General features: G+C 42.3%; 1 protein-coding gene across 3 annotated transcripts in view; it reads left to right on the top strand.

Moving 5' to 3' along the window:
• LOC120522832 (neural cell adhesion molecule 2-like) overlaps nucleotides 1-19,696 on the top strand; it is a 1,092,848-nt gene that overhangs the window by 704,124 nt on the left and 369,028 nt on the right. For all 3 annotated transcript variants that reach the window (XM_039743520.1, XM_039743521.1, XM_039743522.1), the window contains exons 10-11: nucleotides 12,973-13,154; nucleotides 19,266-19,362. In XM_039743520.1, the coding sequence (XP_039599454.1) occupies nucleotides 12,973-13,154; nucleotides 19,266-19,362 (279 nt within the window). The remainder of the gene's footprint in view (nucleotides 1-12,972; nucleotides 13,155-19,265; nucleotides 19,363-19,696) is intronic.

Consider the following 19,696-nt stretch of genomic DNA (forward strand, 5'->3'; position numbering starts at 1 on the left):
TGATTTTAAAGACTGCTTCCTGGTGAATGTTTTAACCTCGTTGTTTTAAGAAGATTTTCTATTTATTGATTTTAACCTCCACGTTTGTTTTTATGGATTATTTATTGAACTGTGAACAATGCACTGTTGCACTTTGTTTTTGTTTGACTATTTTAAATAAAGGCACTTTGCACTTTTTGAACCATCCCCTTGCTATGTTGTTGCCTCCACTGTCTAGCTCACCTCGGTAATATCTATCGACGGTGTTGGGTTCAAGGGCTCCCGAACAGCAGATGGGCGCATGGAGCAGAACCCACATCGTCACAGTGACACGATGCTGCACAGCATCACAGAGGCCAGCGGTATTGTGACGGCTCACACAGTGCTGCACTGCATAGCACAGAAGCCTGGACAGCAATGCAATGGCAATTCAAAGGCGTTGGAATGTTGTACATTGAAAATAACAAGTCCTGTGTGTAATGCGACATTGGCATCTACCTGGAGGAAGGGTCTTAGTTTATAGAGAAACCACAGTACAGGCGGATTTCAAAATGTGCGACCTGCGAGGGATTGTGATGTGACTCCACCACAAAACAGAACGCATAGAGCACTGGAGGACTTTGATGAGATAAGAACCAGTTTGAACCAGTTGATTAAACTGAATTGCTTGATCCGTTAAGGTAGGCACAGCTACCTACTTACAGAAGCGCCAAACATGGTAATCAAATTGGGAATGATTTTATATGTTAGAGGCACAGTTTGTAAGCTGGGTGGCAATCAAATAATCAGTCTAAAATTACAAATAAAAGAACAAAAATATGAGCATTCAGTAATCATGTGTTATATGGAAAAAACAACCTCTCCGCGGTTACACTTCGAAAATTCACAACTTCTTTATTACCATAAAGAATTACTGATAAACATTTGAGACTTTTTGAACAACAAAAGAAGGCAAACCCTCAACTCCTTCACCTTTGAACTCCCCATCTATCTATCTATCTATCTATCTATCTATCTATCTATCTATCTATCTATCTATCTATCTATCTATCTATCTATCTATCTATCTATCTATCTGTCTGTCTGTCTGTCTGTCCGTCCTGCCTAAGTGATACGAGAGCTGCTGTCATCTCATGACAGGCTTATAGGTGGGCATACGAGGGGTCCGATTGTGATCAGATCTGTCCAGTGATGTTGCAGGTTTACATGTAAGGGTGCCCTTAACATTTCAGTAAAGCAGGTCCAGCATGCTGTGCCCATGCCAATGAACTGATGGAGGTTTGTCGTTCTTCCTTCCAAAGTCATATATGACTGAGGTGCCCACATAAAGTGTTATAATCCCGTGCCATCGTGGCCAATGCTTTTCCAGTTACAGAGCTGAACTGGTGACTGTCAGATGATTGTGACGTTTATTTGCACCAAGTAAAGTCTCTTCAGTCAGGTAGTCGCTCAGGTATCGCTCGAGCCTGTTGACTATTTTTCCTGTTGTTGTTTCTTCACATTTTGGCTCAGAATGTCTTTAGCTTTAGGCTGGACGATGAGCAGCCCTCCTTGGTGTGATTTGCTGCTCACATTCCTAAAAATATCCTTGAATTGCTTTCAGCTGTATTTCAATCACGCTTCCTTATTTTGTTTCATATTTATGCATTAAACACGTCTTTAAATCTGCCATACCAGACTTCTTCATTTATTTATTACGTCAATATGGTACGCACAGAGAGACTCATAATAAAGTAAATCAGCGAGCCGCCACAAAGCCTGATTTAACGTATTATTGGTCATTTAGATGTTTTTACAGTCCGGCCATTAAATGAATGGGGATAGATGAGCTCCTGTGAGAAATTACAGAAATCCGACTGGGTGCCTGATGACTCAATCGATGTGTAAAATCACAGAGCACCGAAACAGTTACAGGAAAGAGTGTGCCAGTCTCTCCTGATGGATAATCAACAGATGCTTCCTTTGAAGCTGAAAATAAAGACTGATGTCAGCAGCAATTAGAAAATCCAAATTACAGGGTGAAGTGGCTCCTTTGGCTTGTATCCTGCAGAACTTTTTCAGGCTCGAAGATCAACAACTGGCGTGAACTCGCTGACAATAGCAGGGTGCGCATCTTGTTGTCAGCGAAGGCTGAAGAGCTAAAGTGATGGGCCTGACATGTTTTGCTTGGAAATAAAAATATTTGTTGTACCTAAATGTGTGAATTGAAAATGACAAACAGCTGGAATGAGGTGTCTTCGTTTTGCTAAGATTCATGTCGCGCTTAAAGGTTTCAAAAGCACTGCAGAGCATCCAGAAATGAGAGACTCACTCTCTCACTTACCGGGTTCATTTGTTCCAATAGGAGGCGACCTGTGACCAGTTTAGATGGATATGGAGGGACATTAAAGTACCAAGTGGCAGAGCCTGCTCACGATTTGAACCTTGGGCACTATCTATCTATCTATCTATCTATCTATCTATCTATCTATCTATCTATCTATCTATCTATCTATCTATCTATCTATCTATCTATCATAGAGTACCTTTCCTATCTATCTATCTATCTATCTATCTATCTATCTATCTATATATCTATCTATCTATCTATCTATCTATCTATAATAGAGTACCTTTCCTATCTATCTATCTATCTATCTATCTATCTATCTATCTATCTATCTATCTATCTATCTATCTATAATAGAGTACCTTTCCTATCTATCTATCTATCTATCTATCTATCTATCTATCTATCTATCTATCTATCTATTATATAGTGCCTTATCTATCTATCTATCTATCTATCTATCTATCTATCTATCTATCTATCTATCTATTATATAGTGCCTTATCTATCTATCTATCTATCTATCTATCTATTATATAGTGCCTTATCTATCTATCTATCTATCTATCTATCTATCTATCTATCTATCTATCTATCTATCTATCAGTGTATATATAATTACTGCACATACAGTAAATCCTGAAAGTGAATTCATTATAAATACCAAGTCTAGCAAATGGGTGTGAAGATTCCAGTGGTCTCTGCATGCCACTTGCTCACACTAAAAGAAAGTCGCACATTTACTGCACTTGTGGTAAAAAAAAAAATCCATTTGCCAGAACAGGGTTATGGTACAGTCGAGTTTCTGGGAATGAATGGGCTTGTAATCGTCGCTTGTGAGATGAAACTAATTTGCTCCGTTCTCCATTATTGGTGAGGCAGGCATCAGTAAAATGTCACAGCCAAGCATCATTCCTTAAAATGGCATTCTGAAAGCCAGCGTGCACCACTCGTCACTGTAATAAAGCCCCCCTCTCTGATTCAGATGTAATTATTGTCAGCAAAGCCCTGAATAGTCAAATAATGACCCTTGTGGAGTGCTTAGCTAGGAATCATTTCAGTCCACTTGTCTGCCTTTACTGTTTTATTTTTTATGTATTCATTTTCTAAAGGACTTTGCCACGACAAATACAGAATGCCTTTTTTCACTAATAAACAGAGCGGCTAAATGCTGTTATTCCCCAAAGTGCTCTGATATGATTTGTTCCCTTTTAATCAGCCAAATGCTTGGATTCAGACTCACAGTAAGCTGTGCTTTTGTAAACTTTTCACTTGTTTTTTATTTTTTTTTCTGTTTAGCTGTGGAGATCTGAGACTTGATTTATAAGGGGGCACTGGGTGTCCTTTGTCATGAAGTATGTATTGTGTATTTTGGCACTTGTTATATCTTTGTGGTGTGGCCTGAGTCACCACTCTTAAGTTTTTCATATAATAAAAATAATAATACATTTGTAGTTAGATGTACCTCTCATGACACTCAAGGACACTGTACCTGAATAAGTTAAAACAAAATCAGAAAAACTAAACAGATGAATAAGTTAGTCAAAATGACAATAAACTGTAATCATCACGTCACCAGTGTAAAGAGGTACGTCTTTAAATTAGTTGTAAAAGTAGCAGGCCTGAGTAGTGGCCCTGAGGCTTATAAACTGTAAGGCAGTGGTGTCAGGGGGGCCCGCCCGCTTAGGCACAACTTGAAATATACACGGCACCGACATAAAAGAGCTAACAAAAACATAATCTGCACAATTCAAAAAACAGTAAATAGGCGAAACAATCTTCATTAAGAAATAATGTCTTGATTAAATTCAAGAAGTTATCCAGTCGACTCCACGTTATTCCGCCGTGACCACGCCCCTCCAAACCACTCGCCCGATCGTTACTCCTGCTGCGCACATCCTCTCTCCATCCCACCCTGTGACACTGTCAGTGCTGCTAACTCGCCATTCAGCGCAGTCGGTTGTGATGGCAAAGCAGAAATGCAAATTATCTATTTGAGAACAATGAAATTTAGATTGCAATAGATAAACAGTGGCAAGAGCTGATACTGAATAATCAAAAACAAAGAGAAGTGTCCAATAAACAAAACATGGGAAAAATATCCCAAATATGCAAAAACGCATCCTTTATAGAATGTAAGTTAGAGGATAAAGTCATATTGTTTTTGACAAGGTGTTAATATAATTTGATGTTTTATCTACTTTTTAATATTTTTTATTCCGTTTTACCTTTTTTACCTTTACTTTACCTACGTTTTATTATGCATTGGTGTTTAAAATAAACAGCTGTAGTGAAATACTCAAGTAACTGATTTTCTATGTTTCTATAATAACTAAGGACCAAACCGTCTTCCTTCCATGGCCCGTATATTCTTCTATATATCACCTCTTAACTCAGACGAGCGCCCGACACCTTCGAGCGGCTCAGCCACAAGATAGTGGGCACCCAGTGCCCACCCCCCGGGGGTTGGCAAGTGAAGCAAGCAGGGTCTGAGACTTTTAGTATAACAAAGAAAGCAAAAACATAATCATTAATAATACGAGGTGAGACACAAAAATAACCGGATTGGTAAAAAGAATATATATTTATTGATGAATTACAGGATTCTAAACTTCAACCTTCTATATCCCCCCCTTCCTCCCGATCTCTACACCACTCTTTACATATCTTCCATTGATTGAAACAGTGCTGGAAGGCTTCTTGCTTAAAGCTCTTCAACAGGCTTGCCGTTTCTGTCTTCACTTCATCCTTTGAAGAAAAATGTGTTCCCTTCAGGTCACTTTTGATTTTCGGAAACAAATAAAAATCACGGGGAGCTAAATCGGGCGACTAGGAAGGATGATCGAGGACAGGAATGTTTTTGTCCGTCAAAAACTGCCTTATGGAAAAAGAGAAAATTCGCAAACATTTGATGTTGATTCGCTGTTTGATTTCTTTCACCTGTCATTATCACGGCAACTCGCGTAACGAGTGTTGTGCAAATTCTGATTGGGCTATTCAAAGGATATACCGAGCCAGTCGGCGGTTTGAGAGGGTATGTAGGAGGGGATATAGTTCTATGATTCACGTCCGGCCAACCTCCAGATGTTTTTTCCAGGAAAACCCCAAGCTTAGTCCCGTTATTTTTGTGTCTCACCTCGTATTTCCTAAATAATGAACAACAACAACAAAAAGATTACATCTTGACCACACTTGAGCCATCGAGAGATTCCTGGCCGTAATACACAGCTAGGCCCTCAAAGTCTAGTGGTCTCGTTTAAAAAACTTTGCATGGATTTGAGCATGAAAGTATGCATATCCCAAAAAAATAGAAAACGGTGTACACCAGAAAAAATCTGATTTATGAAACGTGGCAAATGCACATTTGTCCACAATTTATATAATAATAATTGTGAGTATGTGAATGTGCCTCAAATCCTGCCTGGTTGTGCCCCCTGACACAGCCATATTTGGAGTATGCTAATTAACCTCATACATATGCAATCAAAATGTCATTGGTTGGTAGAGAAGCCTCTCCCAACTGATGGTTCCAGACACTGCCTCCTGCATTTGAGAAGTCCTGTGGTGCATGGGCAGCATTAGAGCGCCTCTGCTCTGCATTTTGGGGGACAGGGAAAGGTGCCAGCATCTGAGTGGGTAGCCACTTATCACGGGCATGTGTAATGAACTTCTTGCTGTAGTAATTAATATGATTTAATGATCTGAAACACCGAGGGTTCAGCCAGTTACCTTACCAGCAAGCCAGCCCTTACATACAGAGCCGTCAGCAAGTTGTCTTCCAATGCTACTTTGCCTCAAAATAAATGAATCAGGGCTTAACTCAGTGTCAGGAAGGATTTGTGACAGACGAGTATCAGGAAGAGTGAAAGGGAAGGTCTACAGGATGGTAGTGAGACCAGCTATGCTATATGGGTTGGAGACGATGGCACTGACCAGAAAGCAGGAGACAGAGCCGGAGGTGACAGAGTTAAAGATGCTAAGATTTGTATTGAATGTGACAAGGATGGACAGGATTAGAAATGAGGACATTAGAGGGTCAGCTCAAGTTGGACGGTTGGGAAAGAAAGTCAGAGAGGCGAGATTGTGTTGGTTTGGAGATGCTGGGTATATTGGGAGAAGGATGCTAAGGATAGAGCTGCCAGGTAAGCTTAAGAGAAGGTTTATGGATGTGATGAGAGAGGACATGCAGGTGCTGGGTGTGACAGAGCAAGATGACAAGGACAGAAAGAGATGATCCGTTGTGGCAACCCCTAACAGGAGCAGCCGAAAGAAGAAAAAGAAGAATTCTGGTTGACTCAGGCCTTGGAACCACAACATTTACAAGTCTCATCTTGGCATCACAGATGACTTGTGCATTACTTGAATGTAACTGCTTATGACTACCAAAGACAGCTTCATTCTCGCTAGGTGTCCTTGTCTCAATAGGAGTGCAGTCAATTGCCTCAACTGCATTGCACTGCGGCAAAGTGTCTTTATAAGTGGAACTGTACACCCACACCATAGAAGCTGGTTGATGGTTTCCAGAACACCAGGCATGATGGAGGTGAAGCTTCACTGAGGTATCCCTGACCTGTGGGCCAGTTCCCTCTGCAAATGAACAGGTGTAACCCAATGTCAAGCAGTCTATCTTTCTAATGCCAGGCCCATCAATCCAAAGTCTCTTGAAAGCTAAAAGTGATCATCATCTTGCTGGGAAAGGAAATCCTGCCCTCTCTCTTCACGTATGTCCATTGGATAGTCTTCATGCAGAGCAAAACACATCAGTTGGGCTATAAATAGGGAGTCAGAGAGGAGAGTTAGAGCTGTCTGTAGGCAGGACGTGAATCGTGTCTATGGTTTTTACTGCGCTTCGCTTTCTAATCCTGAGATGTGACGACAGGTAGCCAATTTAAACTAACGGGAAAACCAAAAAAGGTGTTCAGTGCAAATACGCAGCATTGGCCCTCTTAAAAGGGAATTCAAATCTGTACATCATATTCATGACATTAGTTTAATATGGTTGCCACATCAATGCTCATTATAATAACGATTCAGTGATATGCATGAGCACCTTACAGTCCTTACATTGATGGATTTCAAGGCCAGAGGTCCACATGACCATCATCATCAAATTCTTCCATGTGAGGCCTGTAAACCAGGAGGACTGATTAATGTTAGGTAGAATGCCTGGGTGGTCTCGTGGACTCAGAACCCCTGCAGATTTAGCTTTTTTGCTCAAGTTTCTTTGTTTTTTTTCTGTCTTCCGGGCCATCGGACCTTACTTTATTCATTGGTTATTAGCATTGCCGAATCTTATTTCTATATTTTACTTTTTTCCTTCTTCATCTTGTAAAGCACTTTGAGCTACATCATCTGTATGAAAACATGCTATAGAAATAAATCATGTTGTTATTGTTGTTGATGAGACCTCATTTAGCTGGTTTGGCTGCTTATCCCTAAGGGTGTCGCCATTTCCCAAATTTCTCTGAAATGTTGTGTACGGGTTAAATAGAGTTGCCGTTAAGTATACACACATGCTTCTGTCAGATTTGATTTTATAAATTCCAACGTTTGTGTAGAAAGTTATGCACACATGTCAACAAGTTTTATAAATCTGACCACTGGAGCCAATCTAGTGCAGGAGGTCCCAAGTTCGGTCATCCAACCCAATTATTTAATTAGAAGTTGATCCTTGCCGAGGTGGCTGATCTTGCTATTTAGTTTTGTGGCTTGTTAGTGTTTTTATTCTACTATGCTATGTCAAGTTATTGCAGATCTTTCCTTTTTGTGTCTTATACCATCTGCCTGTCACACTGAAAACTCAAAAATATCCAGGCTAGCCTACAGCTGTAGGCCTCAAGCTTTAGTGAGCACTACGTACAAAATCCAACCTTTTACAAAAAATGTAGCAGCAGGCTTTTGGGGCCTACATAGGCCCAACTGAAAGATAAAAAGATGTTTAAATCAATTGTGCAGAATGGGAGGAAAATGAAAAACTGTAAAAACCCAAGAACTAAAAACTATATATTACTTCATTTTTTAAGTATTTATTCAGAAAGGATTTCCAGAAAAAAAAAAAAAGTATTACAAAAAGGCAATCCAAAGCAAATTTAATGATTGAAAAACAAATTTATACCAAGAGTGAAATATCAAGATGTAGAAAAACACATAACACAGGAGAACAATGGCCATTCAAACTGGAGCCAATGAGAGAAGCTGAAGCTGAGGCTGAGATCGCTTCTTGTTAAACAGCACTGTGGGCGGGACTTTAGCCAATAGCCACACCCCCTTGGTCTCAATATGCAAAGCACAAGGTTCATCACTTAAGAAAAATTAGTAACAGAAAAGAAAATCTTCAATATATGATCATCAAAAGCATAATCAATAACACTATCTGTTAAATAATGTCCAGTCAACAAAGAAAAGAATAAATTAAAGGAAGACGAAACCGAGAATATCATTCAGGTTCATAATTCTTAGTCCTTCACCTTTTTTTCCCTCCCATTAATATTTTATTCAAACAGATCCTTCAGGTGTAAACTTGGACAGAGTTAGATGGAGTGCTGCTGGCTCCCTCGTTATTTGCATTTCATTTTTAATTGCAAAAAATAAAAAATAAAAAACGCCTTTAAAATCATTGATGCTGGCTGTTTAAGATTGAAAAAAGCAATGACGAGGTAATAGTCTAAATGAATGAAGAACAGCAATGTCATTGGAGCCAGAGCAGCCATAATTAACCTCCTATTTGTAGTGAATGTGGTTTATTTTTCTGAATTTTTGGTTCATTTTGTCTTGTGTATACAAATTTTACTTGACCTCTTTTATTAATTACTTGCCAAAGTACCTGTCGTAGACAAGGAATAGAGTAACTTAAACATATTTGCTATCACGTGGCCTACGTGTACCTTCAGCATTTTCCTCTGTGCTCGCCTGTGTGTGAATGTCTCTTTATCGACGTTCCCGTAAAGCCTGCCTCTCAGACTCTTGTCATTTTTCTCGCGGTTGAGGTCTTTGAAGGTGACTCTCTCAGTGTGGCTCCTTCACCTTCACTTCTCTTCGTACGTCTCACACTTGCCCTTCCTCTTTTGTTGCATCACCAAAGCCAAACTGACCAATCACAGCAAAGCCAAACTGACCAATCAGATTGCTCGGAGAGACTGGATTCACACACTTTAGTGTTTTATTGTACAGTAGATAAGATTGTGCAGAATTTGATTCTGTTAATTATTTAGTAGGCAATACACTTCAATATAATGTGCAGTACATTGTAATGCAGGCTTCACAATATTCTCACATATGAAATGTATGTATTGTCAAAGATGAGACAATAGAGTCACAAAAAGGTTTGGGGCAGCCACCCATATAATTTTTCCTGGCTGTGAAAGAGTGAAATTGGGAGTACATTGTCTACAGATTCTGAACTGACTTAAGGAGGCAAAGATGGCAGTTTTAGCCCTTGAACCACCACATACTTGGAGGGGTTAATGCACTCCCCGGGTGCCAAATATTCTTTTGCTGCAGTTTTTAAGGAAACATCACAATTCACCAAGAAGAAGTGAAATTTTAATGGAAAACATATTTGTTTTAATGCAAAGAGCATCACAATTACTGCAACACAGATCATTTTACACTCTGCCAATGAACTGTAAAAACTATAAAAAAAATACTGCAACAATCTATTATTATATGTATAGGGTGGTCCAGATCTAATTATGCAATTTTCATTACGCTATAACTGAAGTTTATTACATAGAAAATCACCCAAAAAATCTCAGACCATCGAGAAGTGTGCGAACTGACGACATGAAGAATCGTCTTCGCACCAAACTGGAATCGTCCCCGCATAAATCAAAGTCATCGATGATCTGGATCTGCATAATTAGATCTGGACCACCCTGTACAAGGTGCAAGTGACGCCATTGATGAAATTCAGTAAATCAGCTGCTCTTGAACTGGCTGCACACAAACACACAGAGGCCAACGCTGATGCTGGCAGGCCAGTCTAGTGCAGCAGCTGAATCCCAGGGACAGTGATGCCGATTCACTAGGGGCACCAGTGATCACGAGGGGGCTGCTCAATGATGGACTGATCAGCTCTGACATGCTGGCAAATCGCACTGAGAACCGACTAGAGCCGATTGCGGCGATCAACGAATGAACGTCACCGAATATATTCAGCTGCGACATGCTGGCAAATTGCATTGGGAACTGGCTATAGCCAGTTCCAGCGGGTTAAGGGAGAGCAGAGGAAGTGAGGTCATCAGGGCCAGAACTGGAAATGAGGTAATTTCCCGTAATCTGTCTGCAGTGAAAAGTGAGAAATTATCAGTACACTCTGCCACCACCTGGCCTCTCATGGAATTATCGTCACTCAGGCCCTCCCTGCTTATGTGTGACAGTATATTTAACTTATTATTACGCATTCAAAAGACAAAACACTAAGCAATAAATTCAAATTAGTGTGCAAATGCACACATTTCAGCATGTCTTTTTAAGATATTTCTTTTGTATTAAAATAAAATAATCTTATATATCAACACAAAACTTTTGCACGGTAATAACATAAGACGTGTTGCATGATGAAGGGCACAAGTAAGTGAAGATTTCACGTCACAATAATGGCCGTGTAAACCTATAATATTATATTACTGCAGTGCTAAACCTTCGATCTTTTAATTTTTTGAGATAACACCAAACATTACTCCACCAATGGCTGCCTTTTATTTCCTGCTTCAATGCCTTGCTGACCCATTAAGTTGTGTGTGTGTGCTGATTGGCATGATGAAGTGCTCATAATGTTACATTGTCTTTTCAATGATGATATCAGCGCTGTGCTTGAAACTGAGACGTCTCCATTGTGACTAATTCCTCGTCACTCCCCTGGGAACAGATGTGTGATCTGACCAGAAAAGCAAGCATTGGGAGTTTGCCCGCTTCCTCTCTCAGCCATGCTAGAGGACTGCTGTTGCTTGATCCACTGCGGTAGAGTTCCTCCATATAAACCTCCGACCAACTCACGTTCTTCATGTGACTCTTCCTGTGGCATCGATGATGTAGTAACCACTAGGTACAAATTTGGTGGCTTCAACAAATGGAATTATCTCTCAGTGGACAAAGAAAAACATGTTTGTGGTTTCATAGGAGTTTAGCTGAAATGACTGGTAGTGAGGTCTGATTTTGGTTGTTTGACTGGCTTTCCTCTTTCCAGTTGAATTCTCAGTTTTGAATTATCCAATGTGAAATGGACACTATATTGTGCCCGACCCGACACAGACTGACACCAGAGGCACGTATAAAAACACTAAGACCTTTATTTTTTCTTCAGCTGGAGGGCACGTCTGCCCCGTGAACCCCCAAGTCCCAAACCACAGTACAGTCACCAAGCACCTTCTTCTCTCACCACCACTCCTCCTCAGCAAGCTTCGTCCTCCACCTCCCGACTCTGGCCGCTGAGTGGTAGTTGCTGGCTCCCTTTTATCAGGCACCCGGTTGACATCCAGCTGCACTTACGGGTAAAGCGAAACCAGTGCCCAAAAGAGGCCAGCCGCTCCTGTTGCAGCACCCCATGGTGGCTCCTGCGGAAACACACAGAGCTGCACAGAACTCCAACCCCCATGAAGCCCTGGGGGAGTCCGAGGCACCGCTGCAACCCAGGGATGCTGCCATCTAGCGTCCAGGGGGAGATACTGGGCTTCCCACCCTTGTCTCCCTGGCAGATTTGTTGAAGGGGCGTCCCGGCCATCTGTCACACCAGTTCTAAACTCTGCCTGTCTGACTACGTTTGTCCTGGACTCTTGTCACTCGGTGGTCCCTGTGTTCTTATAGAGCTGCGTGTGCTCCTAACATTGGGCCGATTCTGGCTACGCTTCTGCCCCCAAAAAAACATGTAATTTAACTAAACCTTGAGATCTCAGCTTGCACTTAATTAGCTAATCAATATTGATGTTAATTGAGAGCAACCATGCTATTTGACTAAATGGATAAATCATTATTTAAATAACTCATTGGAAAGTAAGAAAATAAGCTATTAAGGAAACACCCCTTATATTCCCAATTAAAAATAATAAACAGAAAATGTTCTAATTGCCTTGAATTAAATGCAAAATAAGTCATGAGATGAATGTACTTGGTAAGGGAGTCCTCTAGACAGGAACAAGACCAAATTTGGAATAAATGGAAGTATTAGAGGGTGGCATGGTGGCGCAGTGGGTAGCACTGCTGCCTCGCAGTTAGGAGATCTGGGGTTCGCTTCCTGGGTCCTCCCTGCGTGGAGTTTGCACGTTCTCCCCGTGTCTGCGTGGTTTCCTCCCACAGTCCAAAGACGTGCAGGTTAGGTGCATTGGTGATCCTAAATTGTCCTTAGTGTGTGTGCCCTGCAGTGGGCTGGCGCCCTGCCCGGGGTTTGTTTCCTGCCTTGCACCCTGTGCTGGCTTTGATTGGCTCCAGCAGTCCCCCGTGACCCTGTAGTTAGGATATAGCGGGTTGGATAGTGGATATAATAACATTTTTTCTTGTTGAAAAAAATTCAATGTTTTTTGTTCTTTTTTCCTGGAAATAAACATAACACACATGAGTCCTCAGCCTGATTCATGCCAAGCAGCGGACCCCTAAAGGCAGGTCTGTCATACGCTGGTTACTCCACAGACGAGCGCCGTATCTTTATATTTTTTTTTTCTCTTTTCCAGATGCTCCCAAGTTCCAGTCCAATCACACGCTGTACTACTCCTGGGAAGGAAATCCCGTGAACATGAGCTGTGACGTCATCGCCAATCCTCCAGCCACCATCCAATGGCAGCGAGACAAAATGAATTTACTGACGGAGTACAACATGAGGATTTACAACACCACTGGCCGGGCTCTCCTGGAAGTGAGTAATCTGCACTCTACTCTCAATCTAATTTCTAATCTGAACAAATCAAAACAGGCAATCATGAACATTCGTCTCTCTTGACTCTCTACTGTTACTCCTAACTCTTGACTTAATGCTTTGCTAGGACATGATAATTCTGTAACAAAATCTTCCTCAAAAGTGCACTGCATTAATACTCTAATAACTAACCTCAATGTACTTAAAAAATCTAGACAGTGTGGCATAAATACAAATAATTTAAATACTGTAACAAAGGCGCTATATTGACGCCTGATTCGTCACAGACTCAAACTGGAGGCACGTATAAAAATAAATAAACTTTTATTTTTTGTCACCTGTGGGGCACATCTTCCCCATGACCCCCACAGGCACAACACAGTCCTAAGTATATCAACCCAAAACCAGGCAACTTCGTCGTCCTCCTCCTCCCGACTCTGGTGGGCACCTTGATTAATGGCTGCAGGCTTCTTTTATAGCCCATCCGGATGAGCTCCAGGGGTATTTGGCCTAATTAGGCTGCACTTCCGAGTATGGCTTCTTTCCAGCACACACGGACTCGTTACGCCATGCAGCTCCCCCTGGCAGTGGCCATACAGCCCAACAGGGATGAGCTCCATTGTAACATAATTGTGGCCCCGATGCAACCCAGGGGGACTGCCACCAAGTGTTCCCGGGGACATAATGTGCATCCCATGGCTGCTCCCCAGGATCCAGTGTCAAAGGGGCATGGGTCCCGGCCATCCACCACATTATAATTACACCTCTATAGGGTGGTCCAGATCTAATTATGCAATTTTCATTATGTTATAACTTATTAAGTTTATTACATAGAAAATCATGCGAAAAATCCCAGACCATGAAATAGTGTGCAAACTGACGACATGAAGAATTTCTTCGCGCTGAACTGGAATCGTCCCCGCATAAATCAAAGTCATCCAGACAATCTGGATCTGCATAATTAGATCTAAACCACCCTGTAGATGTTCTAATGGACATCCTTTATTCGAAAGGTCTGAGGAAAGGCATATCTCAGTTCACCGTGCCAAATAGTAACAAATACAGGAGAGCTGAACTTTATAAAGACTGCAAAAATGTGCCTAACCCTGTGGTGTAACTACATCAATCAATCAATCAATCAACATTTATTTATATAGCACATATTCATACAAGCTCAAAGTGCTTTACAAAATGAATAGAGAAATAGAAGACACAATAAAAGATAAACATTAGTCAACATTAATTAACATAGAATAAGAGTAAGGTCCGATGGCCAGGGAGGACAGAAAAACAAAAAACTCCAAAGGCTGGAGAAAAAATAACATGACATTGCTTTATATCAATCAAAATAACAAGAATAGAATAGTCAATCTGACACTGTATACTCTTATAGGCTATAGTCAATGAAAGAGTTAAATACTGGAAAAACAACTCATCACCAGATGAACAATGTATTAAAACTATAAAAACAGACAATAGATTAAATAAAAAAAAACGAACAGAGAATGGCTCTAATTAAAATAACGTCATTTCTATCTCGAATACCCATAATGCTCCTAAATTCAATTTTGCTCTTCTGAGACATTAAATATGGCTTTATTAAATGTTAGAGTATTAACCAACAAGACATTTTCCATCAACAATCTTATTAGTGATAAGAAAATCGATTTGCACCACCTCCACCTGATCAAAGCACCATGATGTCCCTACATTGATGGATTAAAGGCCAGAAGTCCACATGACTGTCATCATCAAGTTCTTCCATCAAGTCAAGTCAAGTTGGGGAGCATGCACTGGTAAAGTGTGTTGCCGTGCCCACTCAACAGCAAAACAACTTGGGATCTCGGTTGGTAACCCCCCAGGCTGACACGTGGTCCAGTCCCACCCTCCAGAAATAACCTCCTATCTGCCGCAGCCAGGTGTTATCTGGGCGACCCCTTGGCCTAGTCCAACCACTGTGGTCCTCAACAATGAGGATCTTATGAGCCGGATCACCCTCGGGGAAACGCGCCACATGGCCGTAGTGTCGTAACTGACGCTCCCTCACAATGCAGGTCACGTGCCTCATTTGGGACTCCATGAGCAACACAAAGTCAAACCAACGGTACCCAAGGATTTTCCGGAGAGACACAGTACTGAAGGAGTCCAGTCTTTATCTCAGGTCACTGGATAGCGTCCATGTGTCGCAACCATCTAGCAAGACAGGAAGCACCAGGATTCTAAAGACTTGGACCTTTGTCCTTTTGCATAGATATGGGGAGCGCCACACACCCCTCCCCTATGCTCTCCCACTCCGTCTACTGACATCATAGGAAGAGTCACCAGACACATGAATGTCACTGCTGAGGTAAGTAAACCTCTCGACGAGGTCGACACTCTCTCTGCAGACAGACACACTGCTGATGGCCGTGCCCAAGAGGTCATTAAATGCCTTGATCTTTGGTATTTATCAGGACACTTGCAAGCCCAGACACTCAGACTCCACATTCAGTCTCTCGAGTGCCCCGATCAGAGCCTCCTTTGACTCCACGAAGATCACAGCATCGTCAGCAAAGTCAAGATCAGTGAATCTCTGTTCACCAACACACGGCCCTGCCCACCACCCAGTCCATACAAGCATTGAACAGAAAGTTCTTCCATGTGAACCCTGAATACCATGAGGACTGATTGTGAGGTCATTGATGTTAGGTAGAATGCCTACAGGGGGCTGGGTGGTCTCGTGGCTTTGGAAACCATGCAGATTGTATTTTTTTTTTTTTTCTCCAGCCGTCTGGAGTTTTTTTTTTTTCTTTCCTCCCTGGCCATCGGACCTTACTTTTATTCTATGTTTAATTAGTGTTCCCTTATTTTAATTCTTGTTTATTTTTGATCTCTTTCTTCATCCTGTAAAGCACTTTGAGCTACATCATTTGTATGAAAATAAATATTGTTGTTGTTCCCAGTCACCGGCCCGCGTGATTATGTTTTATCCTCTTGTAGATGTTGCCTCTACTGATGGCGTCTTCCGTGCCTGTCATTTCCTTGTCACCGAATACACCAGAAGGTTTCCTTTTTGATTTCCTCGCACCTGACGATGCTCACTTTGTTCCATTCCATTCGTACCAGTGTGGTGCTGAGGTATTGCCCCCCTCCCCGGCCCCCCCAAGTCTAATGACGCTCTGACGCACGCACGGCTTGTGTAATTCAATCTCTTCTCCTAACAGCCTGACTCCTATTTACATAATTGCTTGAATGGTGTGAGCCATTTGCACCTAAACAAGCCTAGCGAGCGCGACAAGTTTGTTTTGTTCGGCGTATCAGTAATTTGAAAAATTTTCGCTTCCTCAATCTGCCTGTGAAAAATGAAAAGTGTGAAAAGCAGCTTTTGGGAAATAATTAAAGGGTTTTCTTGAGTTTTAGTGTTCTCTGATATTATGGCTTCAGAAAGCACTTTGACAAGATGCTTGCCTAGCAGAAAATAAGATTAAATCTATCTGTTTCTTTTAATGGTGGGTGGATTTTAGTATCTCGAGAGTACTTAGTGCAATACAATGAAGAGAAATCTCGGCTGGCGGTGTGTGTGTGTGTGTGTGTTTCCCTCGACTTTAATTTCAGGTTTAAAGTACATCAATTAGAGAGCTACAAAAAGGGAGAAAAAAGAAACCGGTTTAGAAATGATGTGATGGTGGGCTTAGAGAGTGGAAAGAAACCTCCAAACTACAGCAAATCACCTCTGGCTTTAAATGGTGTGACTTGTAGGGGGAGTTGCAGAGCCCCAAACCCCTCAGACACAGTCCTGGGTTCAAATAAAAGGATTTTATTGCAGACAATACCTCCACACAGTTTCAGTTTCCTTCCTTCTTGTCCACACAACAAGCAATACGTTCCACCTTCTACACCTTCAACACCTACTCTGACCACCCAGTCCCCTTTTATGGCAGACCAAGGAATACTTCCGGTATCAGCAAGTCACCGGGAAGTCCCTGAAAGTAAGGACACCCACTGCACTGAAATGCCCAACGTTCTCTGCAGGTAAAGGTATGGGCATATTGGCCCAGGAACGCTGCCATCCATGTACTCTTGGGAGGCACCCAAACACCACCACCAGCCTCCCTGCCAGGTAAGGGTTACGGGGCTTTAACCTGGCCAGGCTGTCAGCCCTGCCCTGTGGTCCGTACACACATTTTTCACCCACTCATTCTAACACGGACTGCAGAATCAAACACACATCAGAGGTGAACTGTGGATGGGGCACACAAACAACTTTTGGCACTGAAATTTTGACTATGATTTTCGGTTCACATTTTAATTAGGACAACAGTACCTGTATCTTCCTGGTGAAGATTTTGCTTTGCTTTTTGACTACATTTAAATAATAATAATCATAATAATGGGCAGCATGGTGGCACAGTGGGTAGCGCTGCTGCCTCGCAGTTAAGAGACCTGGGTTCACTTCCCGGGTCCTCCCTGTGTGGAGCTTGCAGGTTCTCCCCGTGTCTGCATGGGTTTCCTCTGGTTGCTCCGGTTTTCTCCCACAGTCCAAAGGTTAGGTGCATTGGCGATAAATTGTCCGTAGTGTGTGCTTGGTGTGTGGGTCTGTTTGTGTGTGTGTGTGTGCCCAGGGATTTGCTGCTGCCTTGCGCCCTGTTTTGGCTGGAATTGGCTCAAGCAGACTCCCGTCACCCTGTGTTAGGATTGAGCGGGTTAGATAATGGATGGATGTGTTTACCTTTTATATAGCGCTTTTCTGACTACTCAAAGCTTTGCACAGGGAGGACCCAGGATGCAAACCCACGATCTCCTCACTGCGAGTCAGCAGCTCTACCACTGCGCCACACTTCTAAACTGCTAGCTCTCCACCTCTTCTCTTGCAGAACATGAACAAAGTATTTTACGGAGCAATATGACTTGTTTTTCACCCAAAAATAAAATGTCTAACCCAAAAAACCCTATCCAGTGAGGAGTAATATATAATGGATGGACAGAGGGAGACGGCCTGCCAAGAACAGTTGTTCCCCTAGTGTGATAGGTGGCAGTCCTCCTGTGACACACCTCTATTTTTGGACCCCCACAGGGGAAATGTAGTTCTGGAGAGAAGTTCTGTCCCAGAGGACTCTCATGATTTATGACCATTCCACCTGACACAGGGTGCAACGTCGAGGTACTCTGGAGTCCAGGGCTAAAGGAGTTGCCTTACCTCCCTCTGGGAGTCAGAGTAGGGGAGAAATGGACAAAGCTTGCCTAGGAGGAGAGGAGGAAGGAAAGCGAAAAAGAATTGTGTGCATGGAAAGAAAAACTTGACTCATGAGGTCGCTGGAAGCGGGTGTGTGGCGTTCCTGATATCTCTGCAAAGTCTTTAGAGTCCTGGTGCTTCCTGTCTTCCTATATGGTTGAGAGACATGGACGCTATCCAGTGACCTGAGATGAAGACTGGAGTCCTTCAGTTCTGTGTCTCTTCAGAGAATCCTTGGGTACGACTGGTTTGACTTTGTGTTGCTCATGGAGTCCCAAATGAGGCACATTACCTGCATTGTGAGGGAGCGTCAGTTACGGCACTACGGCCATGTGGAGCGATTCCCTGAAGGTGATCCAGCTCATTATTGAGGACCCGAGTGCCTGGACTAGACCAAGGGGACACCCACATAACACCTGACTGTGGCAGATAAAGGGTCATTTCTGGAGGGTGGGACTGAACTGTGTGTCTGTCTTGGGGTTTTGCCAACCGGGATCCTGAGCTGTTTTGTCATGTGGTGGGTGCCGTACCAGTGTATGCTCCCCAACGTGACCTGTACTGCCTTGAATTCAAGGTCCTTTGAACCTGGAACTGGTGTCTATGCCGGTGTGTCCACTACAGGTCACAGTATGGATGCTAAACATGAGGATCACAATATTCTGCTGATCATTAGGGCCTTTTGTACTCTTGACACAATGTTCCTAGAGGTCTCATGACACATTTTTTAAATACTTTCTTCACTTTGGCTACGGCCCTCTCAAACAACACTGAGCAGTTTATAGTACACCTCTTAGTGGATGTCCTTGGTGAAATTTAGAATAATGTCAATGATAAACTGTTCTGGTCTTATAATTTTACTACAGCAACAATGACTAATAATTCAAATTATTTTTTCACAGGTAACCCCATTTTCGGATAAGGATTTTGATAAATACAGCTGTACAGCAAGAAACAGGATAGGGACGAGATCCTTGGAATTTACCTTGGCACTGGCTGGTGAGTGAAAAGTTGTCTTAATCTTAGGAGCCTTGTACTATAATATCTATACCTGTTCCTTTATATATGGTGTATGGGTGTAAACTGATTAATGTTATGGGTCGTGTGAGACGTCATCCCAGCCAGAGCTGAACTGGAATTCTTATCTGGTAGTATCCTGGAAGGATAGGGGAAGACAATTTATTCAGGACATTGTGTCCCCCAACACATTATGTGGCAGCCCCCCTGGGTTACAGTACTACTATGGATACCCCAAGGTGCATATTGGGAATTGTAGTTCTTTGGGTCAGTCTTGTTGGCTTTCATGGGTGCTGCCAGGGGGTGCTGAGGGGAT

This window comes from Polypterus senegalus, chromosome 2 (assembly GCF_016835505.1).
Source record: "Polypterus senegalus isolate Bchr_013 chromosome 2, ASM1683550v1, whole genome shotgun sequence".
In the NCBI taxonomy this organism is placed as follows: domain Eukaryota; kingdom Metazoa; phylum Chordata; class Cladistia; order Polypteriformes; family Polypteridae; genus Polypterus; species Polypterus senegalus.